This window comes from Haliaeetus albicilla, chromosome 10 (assembly GCF_947461875.1).
Source record: "Haliaeetus albicilla chromosome 10, bHalAlb1.1, whole genome shotgun sequence".
In the NCBI taxonomy this organism is placed as follows: domain Eukaryota; kingdom Metazoa; phylum Chordata; class Aves; order Accipitriformes; family Accipitridae; genus Haliaeetus; species Haliaeetus albicilla.
Window position 1 is genome coordinate 30,885,911 of NC_091492.1, and position 20,168 is coordinate 30,906,078.

The 20,168-nt window shown below is 42.3% G+C and overlaps 1 protein-coding gene across 11 annotated transcripts in view; it reads left to right on the forward strand.

The window, feature by feature from the left end:
• KDM2B (lysine demethylase 2B) overlaps window positions 1–20,168 on the forward strand; it is a 127,059-nt gene that overhangs the window by 80,330 nt on the left and 26,561 nt on the right. For all 11 annotated transcript variants that reach the window (XM_069794735.1, XM_069794741.1, XM_069794733.1 and 8 more), the window contains one exon: window positions 5,755–5,841. In XM_069794735.1, the coding sequence (XP_069650836.1) occupies window positions 5,755–5,841 (87 nt within the window). The remainder of the gene's footprint in view (window positions 1–5,754; window positions 5,842–20,168) is intronic.

A 20,168-nucleotide genomic window follows, 5' to 3' on the forward strand; every position in this document is an offset into this window, starting at 1 on the left:
GCCTAGGGTTCCCCACACAGGCCTTCCCTTTGCTCGTCAGCAAATTTTCTGAGGCAGCGACTGACAAGGTGTGTCCTGTTCCCATCTAGAGTTGGGACCCTGGATGCAACAACCCGTTACTGCTTTCTGCTGCTGTGCTCATTGACATGGTGGAGAACAGGGCAGTGGAGCCAAAGCATCCTATCTCCTTGTAACCCATGTGATACCAAAGCACGAAGTTTTGTTCAGTTTATTGGCTTTAAAAAAAAAATCAAAACCAATTGTATCAGTGTATGTTTACGGCTTCTACCTTCAAAGGATAGAGCATGCTGATGGAAAAGCTGCCAAGTGACTGATTTCAGCCCCTTGAGCATACATCTAGCATAATGGTCCTTGCAGGATTCCTGTATTACTTGCTGTGCAGAATGTGGCTATTCAGTATTTTGTTCTGTCCTTGCTCTTCAGTGTGTCTCAGGTATGTCATACTGTTCAGACCCTTAGCTGAACATGGTGATAAGAATGTTCCCTTGGGGTTCCCAGTGATACTCATCACTACCATAGTCATGTGCTTTGCAAGTGGTAATTGATGAGCTGCTGTTATCTGGTTCACAGGTAGGGAACTAGGGTGCAAAGAGATTAAGATAAAAGTGACCATAATTTTGGATACTGGCTTTATGTGCCGTGGATGTGATTTTCAGAAAAGGTAGCATTATTTAAGAATGATACGTGCAAAAGATAATTTTAATGGTATTGAAACTGTAATTGCTTAACATTTCTGCAAAGGAGAAGTTCTGATCTTTAACATCCAGATCCCAAGCCAGGCGTGAGGAAGCGTAGGATCATAAAATTCATGACTGCCTCTGGAAACTTGATTTAAAAGGTTTGCCCTGTGTCACATAGAGACATAATGGCAGAGGAAGAAATACAGTCCATTTTTCCAGAATGGTATTTATCTCCTTGACCACTAAATCATATTCCCTCTTACTTTGCTACTAGTTTTCCAACTTGTACAGAAAATAATGTGGGGATTTTGCTGATAGCATTAGCAGTAGAGTGAGCAGAAGCCTGGCACCTTTACCTCACCCTGATGAATATCCAGAGCAGCAGTCATCTGTGGGACTGAATGGAGACAGAAATCGTGCAGAAGAAGCTGTGCAGATCATATGTGCTGTGACTGTATTCAGCTATATTCACAAGGTTTATTTCATGGGCAACCTGACTTTTGGGCATGTGATGTATTAATAATACATCCTATAAAAATTACCCTTTTTGTGTACCCATTTGGGAGTTATTTTTAACAAATGCATAGCAAGAACATGCTCTGACAGAAAGTCTGAAAGCTTTTGCTCTGCTTGGGAAGTCTTAAACAAGTTTCTTCCTGAAGAAAATAAATACGTGTTTATTGCAGCAGTTTTATTTCTTAATGAAATACACTCAGGAACTTTTCTGTATGACATTCAAGTCTGTCTTTGTGCTTCAGTACGATAATTAATGTTTTCAAAACACAGGATATGGGTAGCTAAACTGGAGAAAGGAAACCATTTTATTCAGTGATGTGAAGTTTCACAGAAGAAATCAGGGTAACTCGCAAAGAATCCATGCTTTCCTATCTAAGCAAGAATACACTGAAGGATGGGCAACTGATTACTGCTCTTAGGGGTAAATACAACTACAGCTATATACAGCTATTTAATGTCAAGCAGGTGAGACTCTTTGAAATAAAGTAATTTATTTTCCTTATGAGAAGGGAGACTGAAAACTAAACTAAGCCTGTGTAAATTCCTTACACATCATCTAAGCTCCTAACTAACTGCGACTATCTAGGGGGACACAGCAATCCAGAAGTGCCAAGCTAATGCCTCTGCAGATTGAGAACCCATTTATCACTGTGATCGATGGAGTGCAGCAGCACAAGGGAGGCTTATTTGCAGAGTATAACACAGGCCTCACTTGGGGAGTGGGTCAGCTCTTCCCTCAGCTCAAACAAGGAATTAAATTATTGTCAGCTACTGCTCTGCTGTATGGGCACTGTATCGCATGAGACCTGTGTTCGCCACCAAAGGAGCTTCGCAGAGGCCTCCAAACAGCAATTACTGACAGGAGCGTTCACTCCGTAGCAGATGGCATCTGAACAATCGGCCAAGGAGATGCAATACTCTCTGTATCCAAATGTCTGCGGATGGGCTCTGTGTGAGCTGTGTGTGCAGCAAGTGTGAGGTGAAATTGTTGTACAGATAAACATACACTCCGTGAGAGTGCTCAGCTGACCCAAGTTGCAGAAGGACAGAAGGCTTGGCAGTATAACTGTGGGCAGGGTGAGCAGCCAGAAGACAGTGTGGCTGTTGCCCTCACATCCTTGTTGTTGGTGTTCCTGTTGGAGGCACATGCAGCCTGCAGTATACATTCCATATATACATGCCCTGAAATGAAATTTGAAACAGTGCAACAACTCTGGCTCCCAATTTAAAAATTAAGTAGCAGCTGAATTGTTAGAAAAGTACCTATGCTGATGAGGAAGAAAAGGAGGAAAAAAAATCACGGAGAAGTAATTTTACTTAGATGGTGCCCTTGGGGATTGGAAGAATTTCGTCGTGTGGCTTCTCCACTTCATATTTAGCTACCAAATAGTATGGCAGTCTACTAAAGATGCAATTGGGGTGGACTTATGCTTGAAGAAGAGAACAGAGCGGTAACCATCTTACTCCTTGGTGTAGTTTGCACCCCACATCACAGGACAGGTAAAGCTGAGCAGACTTTTGATTGTGTCAGTCTGCATCCCACATTAAACACTCTTTGCCAGTGATACTTGTCTGTGTGCAGCCTCTGATTTCAGCACACAACATTTCTGTTGTGTTACCAGCAGGATGGTAATTCCTTTGCTGCTGTTGGGGAAGAGGATTGTGAGATCTGCCTCCTAATAATGCCACAGACCTTCCCCACTTCAAAGCAAAAATGCTGCTCTTCTTCAGAAGGGACTGTGAAAGTCCATTAGGGCAGAAGAAACTCAGTTTGAAGAACAGAGTTTGTCAAATATCTGCAACTCCTTGGCAGCAGGAGAAGATTCTTGTGCAAGACAGATGATATCTACTGAAATATGTTCTTACTTTTTCTTGCCAAGAAATCTTACCCCCTTCTCATTCTGATGACAGGAAAAAAACTCCCTCTACTGAATGCATTTCAGGAGAGTCATTGCTTGCTGTGCTTTTGAAATTAATGGCTAAGCTGAATTCTTACATACTTAATCAGTTTCTTTCCTTCATACCTGCTTTTGTCACCACAGCCTTCAAGTGTAATGAATTGGGCAGCCTTGTGCTGCATGAACATCACATTGTTTTGTCTGACTGGAGCCCCATGGCTTTTCTTTATCTTCTTTTTTTTAAGCAGGTGAACAAAAGTCTGCCTCCTCCAGCTTGTGTGCTGACACTCGACACTACAGTCACTGCAACTGTGGCTTGGTTATGATTCTGCTGCTCAGACATCCATTGTTTTCAGCTGGCTGAGATGATAAACTGCCATAGTTTTACATTTCTTCTTGGATAATATTTTCACGTGATACGTATGATAACAAACCTTCACTATCTTGCCAAATTCTTGGAATATACTCTGCTTTCTATTGAACTCGGAGTCTCTGACAGTCGTTAGTAGAAATGTTAAGGTTTTCTGTCTTACAAGCTTTCAAATCTAAGAGTAGCAAAGTAAAGAGGGATTAATTTGTCCTTTGTTTGTATGGCTCTCAAGCTGCTACCTTTTTCTGGAGAATTTTGGCTTTGCTATGAGAATACAAAAGATCTCTTCATTTTTAGGATTGAAAACTAACTTTCAGAATGTGGTCACAGTTCAGCTAATGCAGTGATCACTCTCTCAAAATAAAAAGGACATGAGAAAAGAGGTGCTCACTTAACTTCAGCCAAGAGTTAATTTGCCAATGACTAGTCCATGTGTAAAAGTTGTTAGCCATTTCACTTGAAGAGTGGCATGCTACAGACTGTCCCATCACGGTCAGGTTGGGGCAAGCTGTGTTCTGCTCCTCACTAGCCAAGCTGTGCCTATGCAAGCTCCTGAGTGCAGCCGGAGTGCCAGGCTGATGAAACTGGGCTTGTACTGGTATTGCTTATTTTGGTCATTGGTACTGCTTTTGGACTAACCGCAGAACAGCCTTACTAGCATGATTGTATCTGAAGAAGCAGCACTGTGCTGGTGTTATAGTGTCTTCTAGTAAGGCATCTCTCATTTAAGCACAGACTGGCAAATTGGCCTGAATCTGGCAGGTTGCCTGAGCTCCAGGGAGAGAAAGCCAGCCCCAGGGACACTCATCCAAACCCTGGTTTAGGTGCTAGTCTGCCTGCTCAGGCTCTTGGGGCCTGCAAGATGCTGTCGTACACCAGGCTTTAGTTGTGTGATTACTGAGGAATTCCAAGTGCCCTTCGTATTAAAATAATTACTGTATTTTAAGCTCTTTTTATACAGTGTGTGAAATTTCTAATTATTAAAGCTCTACACTGGGGACTGACAGAGCCTGGTGCCTATTGTTGTCTAATTAAGCTTTTTCCAAGAAGTCGATGTACTTGGGAGCAACACCGTTGAACTTCATTGTCTGGGGTTATCTCCTAAATTCTATTACAAAGTAATTTCCAACCTGCAGTTCTTGTTTGTTTTATTGGAGCATTTTTTTCCCTTCCACCTGTTAGTGCTTATTTGGGCTTCAGTTTTCAGCAGCACAGCAGAATTCTCCTTCCAACTCGTTTTTTGTTTTAATTTGTTGTCTTTTTCAGCTATCTGAACTCCAAATGAAAAGCTCTGTAGCTAGGTTAGTAAGTACATAGAGAGTCATGGGAAGTGAGCGTGGACTATTCCCAACTGCACAATTGAGTACGCTTACACCTCTCTGTTGAGTTATATGGTCATGGGAGTGATTCACAGCGGTAAAAGCTGTGTAAGCCAGTGCAACCCACTCATGAAATTTCTAGGACAGTGCATCAAAGCAAAAGGATTTGGTGGGGGTGGAAGGGAGGGGAGAACAATCTTTCTTCCTTAATACTGTACTGTCCAGAGTCAGATCCTTTCCTAGTGAATACCCAGGAACCTGCCTTACCCGATCACATAAAAGTGAAGTAGATTACAACAGCTCTGGCCTGCCCATTAGTGTGGAAAGGTGGCCAGTGGAAATGATGATGCTCTTGAACACGATGATGCTCTTGAACTGCCACGTGCAAAAAAGTGAAAGGTTGCAGTGCACAGGCTTCTATATCTAGATTTACCTGAATGTTCAGGCATCTGAGGATTGCTCTAAACTACACAGCTGACGCCCTCTGACTGCAGAAATAATCGTGGCAGAGCAGATGTTTCTCAGGTCTTTTGTAGACTTGATGAGGAGAGAAGGTGTTGGTTGTGGTGACTGGTGGGGTCATTTGGGATTTAGTGAGCTAGAGTTTAAAGGGGGAAGTGGTACTGGTATTGGACTGATACCAGTAGAAAAACACCAGTCCTTTGGACACACCAGTTTTAAAGTCTCTAATATTTGAGGTGATTAATGGCTGATTTTGCTGTCTGTTTTGCAAGAAACTTCACATCTTGGATCTTAATGACAGGTGCAAGAGTTTTAGTGTGAATTGGAAGTTTGGAAGCAAAAGTAACTTGCAGAGATGTAACAAGTCAGCAAAGATCTTGTCACTCTATATCTTTCATCAGAGTGGAGCATTTTCTCCTGTAAGTCTCTGCTCTCTTCAGTTTGAGAAGTATTTCTCTGGCTAATAAAGGCCTTTTCATTTGCAACAGAACATACTGAAGGAACATGCTGATGATGACCAAAATCTTGCCATTTCGGGTGTCCCTGTGGTCAGCTGGCCCAAGAAGACTACAAAGGTAATGAGACACAATTACTTACTAATCAGTGTTGTGCTAGGTCTTGGTGTTTATTTATCTATAATCTGACAAAGTGGTGTATATGGTACTTTGGCAGCTGCCAGCATTTTTAACATGAAATGTTATTTTTAATGGTTTTATGATTAGGTGTTGAAGCAGAACACAAAGTGCCTCAGCAGGGAGAAATAATTTCCATTTAAAAATAATTTGTTTGGGCCTTACTTACCAGTGTAAAACTTTGATATGTCTTGGTCGTTTACTAGTCATGGTTAAATCTAAAAATGTTGATGCAACATTTTGTGTAAAATTAAATTATGTGTAAATCCTACAAACTGGTCACTTAGTAAGCACTCTCATCTGGATGAGAGGATGGTTTTTCTCTTATACTGAGACCTCCTGAATTCTCTGTACAAGTGCGCCACTGTAACTTTGGAGGGTTGTTTTCAGTCCCTGTATCTTAATTTTTCCTCCTGTATATGGGAGTAATTCTCTTCACTTTGCAGGAGAATCATGAGGCTTGCTTCATTAATACTTATAAAGAGTTCAGAATAATTAACTCAGGAATAATGTCAAAAGGCTGGATGTTATTTATAACAGTGGTATGTTTACCACACTCTAGTTATTCAGTGTGCTGTAAAAGCAGCTTTGCTTATTTAGAAGATGTCTCATCGCTTCTATTTTTACTTTATTTTTTCACTGAATTAGTTTTATAATACATAATTTCTTCAGAAATGCTGAAAGAGTCAGTCAGCTTAAATCAGGCTTCTATCTGAAAGTCTGTTGTTATTATCATTGTAAATAACTTTCAAATAATTAACTGAGTGAATTATTTTCTCTGTTCTCACTTTTTGTGCTGGTGCACTTGCCATGGTTTTGTATATAATCGCTTGTAGCCATGAGAATTTGCTGTTTTCAAATGGGAAGTAGGAGACCATAAACATCAAACCGCCAGAGGAGAGTGGGGCAGAATCGTGTTCCTTCTTGGTTTCTTTTTGGGTTTTAGCTGAACATGTTTCAGATAAGTTATATCTTGTTAAATACGTATTTCCCTTTTAGCTTGTAATAAATCCATGGGAATATGCTTTGTGTTTAAAAAATTTGTTTAAAAACAACAGTGGAAAACCTTGAGAGAAATAGGTGTCGGATTCTCCACTCCACTGCTTTGGTAGCTGCTGTTCATTCATCAGTCAAATATACTCTAGGCATTGAATAAAGCAAAATCTCTGTGACCAGAGGAAAGCTGGTGTGTGAAATGTATAAAACAAAACTAAGAAACAACTGACTGTTGTGCTGTATCTTTTAAGTTTGTGGTAGAAGTGAGGATCTTAGTGTTTTGAGGCTTTTATAAGCTTTGGCATTTGCTAATGTTCCTGTTCACTTTATTTTGGAATCCTTGATAAATGGTTCATTTCTTATATTTTATTTCTGTGTGTTGGCAACATAACTGTAACTGTAAAAGATTTGTATTTTTTATGACTTAAATCTTATCCCTCTTTGCAAAATCCATCTTGCTGGCTGCAAGGGTTTTTGTTTGTTTTTTTTTAACTTTCAGGTGTTTATTTTCCTTTAGGCTTTCTGAGAGCAAAAACTTTTAGAAGGCATCATTCCCAGTGCTAAGGTACAATAACAAACAGTTAAATACATTGGCTAATAACAAATATGAGGAAAACTTTCACAGAAAGTCAGGCTTTAGATTGAAGTTTGGAAATAAACAAAAATTGTAACAGAAGAAATCCTTTCACCATTCTCTTCATATTTACTTTGCTTAATCTGTGATCAGTTTGTATTATGTCTTATGTATTAGTTAAATGGTACACATGCAGCTATGGCTGAATATTTCCCAAAAGGAGTTTGTTGTGCTTCTAATTGGCAAATGTCCATATCATCTTACTTGTTACAGCTATTTCCCTTGTCTGGGAACAGAGGCCAAGTGAGCAGGCTAGGAAGACACGTCTTACTTAGAGTTTAGCCTTTGAGTCCCAAATTAAAATATGTTGTTGGAAAGACAATATAGGGGAGATTTGTGTAAAGGCAGTGTTAGTAGTTAAGCTTGGTTATTTCTCCTTTGTTGCCTGTATGTCCTGATAATGAAATAGAAGATTTTAGAGACAAGAGAACCCTTAAGGAGGGGGAAACTCCCTTTAAAATTGGATTGTAGCTGGTGGAGCAAGTCTCTATGGCCAGGAGATTCCACAAATGTTGAGTAGAAGGCAGGGGAGTAAAACCTACCAGTAATTTTGCTTTCTGTACTATTGCTCTTGTAGTATATAGGAGAAATGCCAAATACTTAACAGTGCCTTTCCTGAGATACTTGTGTTCAAAGGGAGTGGCAGATACAGTACAGCATGGTGCCAGCTGTCCTGGGGCTGGTAAGAAGACATTGTAGCTGGTATATCAGCTTCCAGGGAGAGGAGGATTGTCTGATTCCAAGTCCATAAAGAAAAAGAAGGGAACTGAAATCCAGAAAGAGAAGGCAAGAAATGGAAAACGTGGCTCTTGCTTTCTCCCAAGAGAAGGCTCCAGAAGAGATTTAGAAAGACAAGAGCAGCAGATGGAGAAGGAAGAATAAAGCCAGCTTTAAATGCCAAAACATTTCAAAGAAAATGGAAATGACTGTAAAGAAAGGAGGGGAAGAGACTAGTAATGGCGAGAGAGCAGGATGAGGAGAGAGGCAAGTACTGAAAAGGGATGGAGTGGAAAAAGCACAGAGCAGGGGGAGACAACTCTTACTAAAGTAAAAGATCCCTGGAGTAGGGACAGGGAATGAATTAAACTATGTGAATAACCCAAGCTGTGGAAGGGTGGGCTTAATTATGTTGACGTGCTTTTGAAAGAACATGCCTTTAATAACCTGAATGATTTTCTCAGCAGCAAATAATATTTCACTTTAAAATTGAGTCACAGTTTCTTTTATGTGTTGTTAGTGTGGTGTGCCAACAGTGTGCACGGTTCTGTACTGCAAAACGGTTGCTTGAAGACTGTGAAATTCTGGGGTTTAGGGAAGAAACATGTTTACTCACCTTAAATCACAGTTCACAGTGGATAAGGTGTAATGGGCAAGGTATTTAGCTAAGTTTGTGGAAGACCTGTCTGTATGTTGTGGCCCCATTGTGCTGCATCGCTCCTGTCTACCTTTTCTAAAGGCATTTGGGGCTGTCAGTTATACTGCAGTTCGCTGTCAAAAAAAATTACTCACTAAGAAAAGAAACAGATGATCAAAAATGTTTTTCTGAGGAGATAAAATAAATGGGTGACATTTGATGATCTTGTGGTTAGTGTACAAAATGGGAGGCAACGGTCTGCATTCTCTTCCCAGCTCTGCTGCAGCCTCCTTGTGTTGCATGAGGTGAATGGCACATTTCTGCCTCCTGAGCTTTTCTGTATGGAGATGGTGCTTCCCTTCCTGGGAGGTTGCAAGGCTAAATTAATGTTTATAAAAATCTGTGACATCTTCAGCAGAAAGTTTCATAGTAAAATGCATGAACCAGTATTATTTTATGGTAATAGAGAAATGGCATGTGATTCATAGGCACCTCTTCCAGATCACATTCACTCATCTTTATGGAGCTTTTTTGAGTCTTCTGTACTTTTTCTAATTTATTGATAATTACTTGGCACAATAATTACATTCTAGTAGGCACCTTTTTTTTTTTTGCAAATGCTTTTTCAGAAGAAGCAAGAACCTTCTCTTTCAGCTATAGAGTGAGAGAAAACAGTCCATTTTCAAAAGAAATCTCTGATAATGATTCATTTACCAAAATGTTTGACTTTGCCAGGGATCCTAGCATATGTACAACAATCCTAATTTAGACCTTTTCAAGGAATCAGGCATGTGGGACCGAGTGGATATTTGAAACCTACTTGTCGTGATGGCTGGCTGACAGTTTACGTACCTTCAGACTAAGCAGCACATTTTTCCCAGCTGGCTGCCAACCATGGATGCAGCTGTGGATATGTAAACCCCGTCCGCGTTCCTTTGCCAGGGCTTTGTGCAACAGTAAGTTGTCCTTGCTTGGTGTGGTGCTGAGTGTTATCTGTGGTTTTTTTTGCAATGGTAGTCTGCAAAAGGAAGAATGCCATAGGGTATGCTGCCTTGAAATTTTGCGTTCTTAAGCGACTAAAGAGGAGTGAGAAATAATCCTAACAAGCTAAGTCCTTCCCCATCCCTGGGACATGAACTTCTGGGTGGTGTGAAAAGAGAGCAGGGCCTAAACCTGATTTTCCACTGTGGTGACACATTGCTAATCACTGGTGCAGAAAGCTGACTATCGTCAAGCCAAATCTTGAAGCCCACTCTGAAGATTTGCTCAGCCCTACAATACCAGAGTTCCCATTTTATCTGCACAGGGATTAGAGGTAGCATTTTATTTAAGGAACTCAGAGTATGGCCCAAGCAGAAACCATGCATTTTTCAAACCATTTCCTATTTCTGGAAGACAACAGTCAACTATAGTAGCATGTAATTACACTCTGTGGCAGTGCCTTCTGTTTTTATTGTGATAAAGAACTTTAGTTGTCTATGAAGAGCAGCTATAAAGAACTAAAATATGTTTGGATTCTCTTGTTCTGTGAAGAGTTAGAAATGCAGACTGTGAGCCAGATTCTCATCTCTCTTACCTGGCACAAACCTAAAGCCACTGCATTTGTAATGATAGCAAGTGTCCAAATATATATAGGTCTGGCTGTGAGCAGGAGATGAAGCTGTAATTTTCAGTAGCTAGTTAACAATGCTGCAATATGTGGCTGTTTTTCTGATGCCCGTTGATAAGTTTTTTCTATTTAATTTTTACCTGTTGATTTTAAGAGAGGATACTTGAGAAGTATAATAAGGAAATGGTAACACTCTTATTTAAAGGAGTACTATTAATTAGTAAGGGCCACAAACTGAAATTTTAACTGGATTTTTTTTTTAAAAAACAACCTTCCCTGCGATTGGCAATGCAAATAATGTTCATAGCTATGTATCAGCGCATGAGAACCAGGAAGAAAAAGTGATGATAAAAAAAAAGGGGGAGGGGGGAGACATTTCAGGCTGGTTTTCTTGCTGTTGGTTTTTGGGTTGGGGGGTGGCAATGGGTGGGCACAGAGTTGAAAGGGACCTTTGTGGTTTTGACTCTACTTTCCTGTTACTATGGGCAGCATCTGATTCCAACCATTAGTGAGTTCTGTCTTACAGCAGTTTATTTTTTACCCCATTATATTTACTAAATATCTTTTTGCAAAATTCTACAGATACATCCATGTATCTGAAAAAGGAAGATTAACTTGAAAGAACTATCTGCGAGAGGGAAGCAAAAGGCTGATTGGTGTGATTGAGGAAAGGTTGAGCTAGTCATACTCCATCAGACCAGACAGTCTTTGTAGCCCGGTGTCCTGTTTCTGATGGAGGCCAGTCACAGCTATTAAAAGAGTTGTAAGAACAAAGCAGACATATAGCAATCTTTCCTTTGTTTATCTTCCCATTTAAGCTAAGAAGATTGTATCTTCATCTTTTGTGTTTAGTGTCCCGTGGTAGAATCTTTTTTTCCTCTGTGAATTTACCTAATAATTTGTGGAACCTGTTGATCTTTTTCACGTCTGTAGCATTCTGTGGCAGTGTCTCCCACAGTTTAATAAAGCTCTGTGTAGAAAGTACTTTCTTATGTTGTTTCAAATCTGTCCCTTAATATCATAAATACACTTCATGCCCTCTGTATCATGCATTTTGAGAAATTTGAATGAGGTCTCTGTTCACCTTCTCTGTGCTGTCAGTGATTTTTTTATGTCACTGTTACTGCTTCTCAATCTTTCCCACTCCCACCTCCCTACTCCCAAGCTGAAAACACCAGTAAATTCAATCTTTTCTGGTACACAAGCTGTACCATATGTTTAATCATTTTTCTCACTCTATTCTAGTTCCACTATAGGTAGTTTTGAGATGAGGGTGGATATGGGACTCCACAACCACATATAGTATTCAAGATGTGATGTTTAAGAGCAGAGACTAGAAGAACATGTCTTGTTCAGCACGGCACAACAAAGTTGAAGGGGGAGATGATTGTTGTGTAAGTACTTCAGGGAGTATAAGCATCAGGGGAGGAGAAGAGTTATTTAAGCTAATGGACGATGTTGGCATGAGAACAAGTGAGTATAAACATACCATAAATAGATTTAGGCTGGAAATAAGATTTGTGATCGTTGTTCATAGTCTGAACTAAACAGCACACAAAAAAAACAGTAGACAGCTGTGGTGAAAAGCGTGTTAGATTCTTAGAAATAACTTGTATTTTAAATAATAAAAGACAGTGGTATTAGTCACCATTTCTAGACCTGGAGCCCATAGAGGTCCTTGGGCACATTCATGTGTCTGCTACCATTTTCCAGCAAGGAACTTTTTTCCCTTTTCATGGTATTTCACATTAAAAATGCTGGAAAGGGAAGAAGATCTACCAGATTTTAATAACAGAGCTCCCTTATGTATGGCTCCAATTTTATGAACATATATGCAACATTATGCATTGGTATAATGCAAACTTAAGAAATAGTAAGTAAATGGACTAAGAATCAGTGGACACAATAAATTTGATTGTATGCAGAAATTAGGGTGTAAAAGCATAAATTCAAGTGTTTTGATAAACTTCAACTTGAAACGAATGTGATTTTTCAGAAGCATTGAGCATTGTTTTACATCAGGTTTTCTTTAAATTCAGAGGGAGGGGTGCTAGGTGGACAAAGAACATTCCTGAAAACCTTTGAATAAATACTTCCAGTTTTTACTTGCTTGCTTACTAAGAATTCCTACCATAGCTATCGCTAGGCCAGCTCCACCCATAGAAGCAAGAGCAGTGAGATACTAGTTAGAGCAATTAGTGTTTTAACCAGAGTGGTGTTTGAAACAGATCTGAGCACGTATAAATGGCACAACATCAAAACAGCATCAGTTTCAGGAGCCTGCCCGGGGGCTACCACCAGGAGAGCAACATTCCTCGTAGTAGCAGTGGGAAAACTCTGCCAAATTCCCTCAGACAGACCAGACCTTGGAGATCTATTCAAGGTACTTCCTGTGGGAATACGAATGTATTAGAAAGCAAATACTGACAATTAAAAACAAGCACTTAAGAATCAAAGTAAAAATTGAGTCATCCTAGTGTCGGAAAAAATCTGGGAAGGGGGGAAAAAAAAGGTAGAAAGACAGCAAAACAATTCTGTGTAAATTGTTGTACGGTGTATTTTTTCTGGTTGAGATTCAAGTAAGTTTTACATCAGTCATTCCAAGTGACGCAGGAGCAAAAAGGAGATTTAAACTGTCACATTTCATCCTTGCCAGGCACCAGCTTAAAGGTGTTTGAAGTGATCTCACACAGCACTGCCTGAACTCTGCTTGGTGTCAACAACAATTTTAAATGCCAATAGTCTGCAAGAAGATTTGCATGTACAAATACGTGTGTATTGTGAATCCTTTTTGTTGATAAAAATCCTGATTATAAAGTTCATAATCTACATATCGGACATTTCTTGGTAGCTATCAGATGCTAATAATTAATTTCTCTTCCAGAAAATAACTTAAATACAAAAGAAAATGAGGATTAAAATAAATTTAAATTTGTTTTTCTCTTTACTGATTTAAGTTGTGATTGGAATCAGTGATTTAAATAATTTTGAATAATTTCTGTTCTTTTACACTGTAGGATAGTAGATGCCATGTGGTAGGAGAGAGCTGAAATTTATTTAGAAAGATGTCCCAGTTCTGGCTCTTGACAAATCTATTAAGAAACAAACCCACATAGTTGAGGTTTGGGGGATTTTTTTTTTTTTTAGGGGACTTCCCACTGTAGCTGTACACATAGAAAACTAAGCCCTTTCCCTGCTAACTACACTTGGGAGCAGGAAAAATCCTGATGCACCAGAACCAAAGACTTCTTCAGGTACTGTGCAAAGGAGTAAGAGCTGCTGAAGCTACTGGGAGTTTCTGTCAAGCATCTGCTTTCCTGGGGCAGCACTGCTGAGGAAGGCAGCTCCTTGCCTGACTTGTTTTATTTTTCTGAGCACTGCTTCAGTCTCTTACAAACATTAGTCCTCAAGACAAATTCATTTCTGTGGTAACTCCATGCAGGCCAGAGGAGTTTTCAGGCTTTGGTGTGTGTCTATCATACATAACATGGCCAAAGAGCTTCACTGTGTATTGCCTCAGTATTTTTCTAAAAGCTTTGCCTGGTGACTTGACAGATTATTTCTCACCTCAAGAGGCTGTACTTGAAATATTGTGTCCCTTCGGGGACTAATTATAAATAGTAGGACTTGAGTGAGCACCTTCTTAATCTTCCATCTTTGACTTAATATTTTCCCTTCTTATCAACTCTCAGCCACTTGCTTTGAAATCTGACCAATGGCTTTATGTGATTAATACATCAAACAGGTAAATTAGAGCCATTTTGACTCTGAGTAGAAATTTGAACGGATTGGAAAAAATGAACAGACATCTCTATTTTCAAACTGTTGTGCTCCAAGTATCATGAGAAGATTTATGTATTCTTCCCCATTGTCATTCTTCTACCATATGCATGAATATTCAGTAACATGAATTTTTCCCAGCTATGTCTTGACTGCCATTTTTCAAGATAGCAGCTTTCTCTTTATTTCATGACAGTAAAAGTGCTGATGAAAACTACTTTAGTCTTAAGACCTTCTTCTTAGATCATGTATGTGAGATGAGTTGACAGGTCTCAAATTTTATTACCAGGAGCTCGCCTACATTCATTGCTGAGTTGGCCAACAAAACCAAACAAAAAGCAAAGGTTTGAACCTGGTTTAAGTATTCCAGCATCTTTGTGTTCTCCCCCACCTCGACATTAAAACCATTCAAGCTTTGAGTTACGTATCTGAGATTTAATAGTTTTGTTTCTGGATCGAAGCACATTGGCAGAGCAATGGGGAAGGCGTTTGTCATTCCACAGTACGTGCTGCACAATTATGGACATTAATCCTGCATGCACTTTTCAGAACAAAATTGAATTGTATGTTCTGTCCCTGAGAAGATGGCTTCCTTTTAGTTCTATAGCACATTGAAATTAAAGTCTGCTGAGAATATAAATGAGATCTTGTTTCAACTTTATGACTTTCCTGCAGGCACTAGTAGACCAGATAGAAGAGGTACAGAAGTGCTTTCCTTTTTGAAAATTAGCAAATACAACAAAAGATATGGTTAAATTCTGATAAAAGCGAAGTAGCTTTGAGACTTAGTCTAGCATGGTTTGATTGTTTATGTCCTGGATGTTTCCCTACAAATCCAGGTCAGGTTTGTAGGTGACAGCAGGGCACCTGAGCTCTCATGAGGCAAACTATACTTCAGCTTTTCCTTTGCTTACCATTTGTTTGCCTCTAACTGTTTGCATTTGGTCTCTAGATTTTAAAGCTGCTGCCCACATGTTGGAAACAACTGACTGTCTTACAGCATTCTGTGCTGTGTGTTAGAGTGCACTGAGCAATTTACAGGAAAGCAGGTTACATATTCTGGTTAATCCACTCTTTCAGCTACCAGTCACATCTATTTGCATGTTCCTCCACAGCGTGGCAGTCGCTTCTTATCTTCTTAGGAGCCTGTTTCACTCGGTTTTGCATTTACTGACAGAACATGGCTCTTGGAGACACACTGTGCTGTGGAAATACTCTGTGGCACAAGGACCTGTGGAAGAAGGAAGCATGGCAGGATTTCTCTTATTTCCCAGTGGATAGTCCCAATCATGCCATGGCTCTTCCTGTAGAGAAGAGCCTGTCTTGTGTGGTAGATGACTACTCTGCAGTCTTATTTATTATATTTTTAAGATGACAGGGGATTGGGGTGTGGGGGGTGTTCTGTTTTTAAGGCTTATGAGAAAGATGGAGTGAGTGAGTTACTCTCTGCACATTCTGTCTGGGCTCTTGCTGTTTTGGGTGCTGCTCCTCTACTGCACTGTAATAGTCCACGGTTGTCGTCCTTCAGGAGATAGTCGTACAACCCTTGCTGCCTTTGCTTCTCCTGTGTTGGATACTGGTTAGGGAGAGTATGTGCAGTAGGCATTACGTGGAGGAAGCAATCAATATATTATTTCATCTTGAGTTACTTTATTTGATCTAAGGTTGATCCATCAGAGTGTTTATTAAAGAGATTGTGATGGATACTCAGTGCATCTGATGAGTAGTACTCTTATGTCATAGTTCAGATAAAACAGGTAGTAGGAAGTAGTAGGATCACGATACTAGATGGATATTTAGGTTGTCAGAATGTCACTGCTAGTGTTGAGAATAGGACTGAAATATTGTCTAGAACTCCTGAGAAGAGTGTCATGAAATTTGCCCAGGCCCAACAGTTAAGATTTTATTTCATGTGAATGGACACTTACACCAAAACAATGAACCTTAGAAAGCTATTGGCTAACTCTCTTATTCTGATGCAGGTCAATAATCGTGGTTCATAAACATCTCGGTGGGTTTCCTTTTCAAAAACATATGTGCTGGCCTGCAGAAAGCAGCAGCAGCTCAACTCACAAGATCTTTTTTCAAGGACTTGAATATAAACCAGTTTGAGGTTGTTTTTCCAATTGTTTCCATGTAAATATTTTTTCTAATACCAGCTAAATATAATACTCCATAAAGATGCATAAAAAGTTTCAAGGGAAGGTTAAATCAAAGGTGTGTTTGTGCCACATTAAAAACTTTATTTCACCTCATATTGAGAGTCATAGAATCATAAACTCTAGTGTCTTAATATGAAAACACAGATCCTGTTTAGCACTGGTAGCAGCAGCTGAAATCTGTTGGTACAAGAGATGCTTGGGAGCAAGTGAGCACAGCGCAGGGGTTGTAGTCTTCCTCTCCCCATCTTGGTTTTACTACTTAAGGATATTTGCATGAGAATAAAATCTGGTTCTTTGGCACTCATCTGCTCCTGCTGTTTATTCTTCACTTGAGGTTATTGTCTCAGTTTGTGACAACATAATTGGTTTCTGTGGAGAAGATTATGATATTGATGAGACTTATATATGACTTCAGGTGAGGTGCAATCAAAGCAACAGTTCAGAATAGAAGGTACTGTCTGTTTCATGCCGTTTTCACTAAGGCTTATTCAGCAGTTTAATTAAGGATGTTATTTATTACTGAATTATATCACACAGAGCTGGAGTATGGACACAGTTATGCCAGTACAGGTGTGACTAGGGTCAGTACTGCTTATTTTGTTTTCTAAGCTGATGTAAACGGTACCAGGCTAGTCAAATATACTCTGTTCGCACAAGGGTTGCTCACTATTTGTCGTGATTTAGTGTTCTCTAGTGTAGACGAGCTGAAAGAATTGAGCTGGAAAATGCTCTCTTAATAGTTCTTTCTGTGTATTAAATATTTCTTTGAATGGTTAGCTGCTCTTGTACAAGATGAGATTTTTTTGAGAGCAATTATAATCAGAAAAGTTTATTTTATTGTGCTGTTTTCTCCCCACTGATTCCCAATTTGCTATTTTATATCATATCCTATCCAATTTTTTTTTAAACGCCATGTCGGCAATGTTTACCTAGCATTTGGAAATCATTCTGAGATCTTCTTGGCATGTGTATCTTCACTCCTAACACAGGCCTGGTAATTAGAGCTCATTTGTCAATTGTGTTGCTGTTGTAAGCAGCAGACTGGAACACGCTCTCCCATGGCAGGGCTGGATGCGGAGTGAAGGTTTGATGTGGGTTACACTTGGTGACCTGCTGTAGCCCAGATAGGCTAACGCAAATATCAAGAGTGCTAGTATGCGTTGCAGATGAGAGGAGTAGGGTGATCTATGTCATGATTTAATTTGCTGTGAATGACATTTCACTGTGGTGTGACTGGTAGATTGTCCTTGGGGGATGTCACAAGTTACTTTTTTTCTCCTGTCTGGATTACAGAGCCAAAAGGCTGGAGGGGTGAACAAGCGTGAGCCAGGTTACACGGAGCCTCGCGTGGAATCAGCGCAGGCTAGTGGAGACTTGGTCTGCCCATGGGCAGGTGTGGGACCAGGCGTCTTCCTTCCGGATCTCATCTGTTCCCCTGCCTCTGCTGGAGGCCAACTGTATAATCGAACCACAAACACTGCTGTAATCGTGTCAGTTATCCTTGTTTCGTAGTTTAAAGCTCTCTTTTGTAGGCCTGTTGTGAGACATGCATCCCCCCCCTTCCTCTCTCCTCCAGAAAACATTGGATTCTGATACTACCTTGTGTTCTGAAAGCCAAGGCCTTAGGCACATGCCTTTCGTGCCTCAGCTTTCATCTGCTCCTGCTCCCGGTTGTGTATGAACACAATGCGGGAAGAGAGAAACCTGAGGAGACAGGCTGAACATACCCGATCACATTCTGGAGAGCCCCATCATGTGTTGCAAGTAAATGCTTCGCTCCTGGCATCGCGGATGAGCAGGATTGGGAGAATACCATCACATACCCATAATTTGAGTTTGAGTTGGCGAGAGGACAGAAGTACAAACAAGAAATGGATATTTAAGGTATTCAAATTAAGGAAAGGGCATAATTACATGATTCACTTGGCTTTATCAGCAGTCGCTTGTAAATACGTGTTTAAAGTTAGACTGTATTTTGTTACTTGAGCGACCAGGCTTTGTGTAGATCATGGTGTCACAAGGGTTGTGAGCAGGCATAAGGCAGCATCACTGCTCGCTCCTGTGACAGCTCCTGCCTGTTGCTGCCTCTTCTCCTGGGCTACCCAAAGTGTTTGTGTGGCCATGTGGCAATTCAGACCAGGGAACGGAGCTGAAACGAGTTTGGCAAAAATCCTGATGCAAGGACCATTAGATGTGCTTCTTTATGGCTTCTTAGTTGCTCAGCACATGCAAATATTTAATCTCATGTTTAATTCTGTGTTGTGGGCGTAGGAGCCAGAGGCAAAATCCTAACAACTTGAATGGAATCGGGATTTCCCCTGAAAGCTAGCCCATAAATCCAATGGGAAATTTAATTCTCAGCACTCCAATTCAGGCCTGTGAGTCTTGACCCTCAGCTGCAAGCTGTCGAGGGTGGAGGCAGCGTCTGTGTTCAGGTGCTGGCCCTACTGTGACCTTTGGGTCCCGAACAGGTCCCTGGCTGACCGATGTGAAACATTTCATGCTGCAGGAAGGATATTTTATTGTAAAACCCCAGTAGTGGGTCAGGACATTCAGAGTAGGGCTGCACATGGTTCCTCAGGAGCAAGCAAAAAAATGGGGCGCCTGCACGGGGAGCAGCGTGAGCCCAGATGCGACCAGCTCTGCAAGCCGGGTCGCCTTGTATCCCATCTTATCCCAGCGCCGGTTCTGCCGCAGCAGGGGCATCGCTTTGAAATCCCGAAGTTCGCTCGATGCCTTCCTCCTCCCGAGGGATGGAGGTTTCCTCCTCCCGTCCCGACCCTGGCAGCGGGAGGCGAGCCGGCAGGTAGCGAGGTAGAGAGGGGGGTGGCTGGGTGGGTGCGGGTGTCCGTCTGTCTGTCTGTGCGCGATCTCCTTTGTCTCCGGCAGCCCGTGCAGCGCCGTGCACCCCGCGGGCGGGCGGCCGCGCATCCCAGCGCCGCGCATCCCCTCCCCTCCCCTCCCCTCCCAGCCCCGCTCGGCACACCCAGGCAGGCCGAGCATCGGCCCGCCCCCGCCGGCCCCCTCGGCAGATCGCGGGGCTAATTACCAGCAGGGGGCTAATTGCCAGCAGGGCGTTAGAGCCTCCCCCCGCCCCCCACGCTGCGCTATCCCGGCCCCGGCCGGGCTGGGCTGCGGCGGGGCGGCCGGCGCTGCCCCGGCCCAGCGGCCGCGCTGTCCCCGCTGTCCCCGCAGGCCGGCTTTGTGCAAGCGGGCCGCGATTGGCCGTGCCGGCAGGGCCAGCCCCTTCCTGGCTGCCTGGCATGAATATGCACGGCCCCCCTTCCTCCTCCTCCTCCTCCTGCATGTGTGTGTGTGTGTGCGGGGAGCGGGGCTCCGCCAGCAGCGCCGCTCCAGCCATGTCAGCTCGGCTCCGCCTGGGCCCACCATGAGCCATGGCCATGTCTGCGAGCGCCGACGAGGAGGACTACGAGTCGGAGCCGGAGCCCGAGCCGGGGCCGGGGCCCGAGCTGGGGCCGGAGCAGGTCCGGGGCGGGCGGCGAAGTTTGCAGCAGGAAGGGAGGGGAGGAGGCCGGGCCGGGCAGCGCCGCGCCGAGCCGAGCCGCGCCGCGCCGGCAGCGGGGACGGGGAACAATGTGGGGTCGGGAGCGGCCCCGGCCCGGCCCGGGGCAGCGCCGCCCGGCCGAGGGGCTGCGCCCGGCGGCGCCGCGGGCTGCGGGCGTGTCCGCGGCCGCCGGGGCTCCCCGCCGAGCCCGGCGCGGAGCGGGGGCGCGG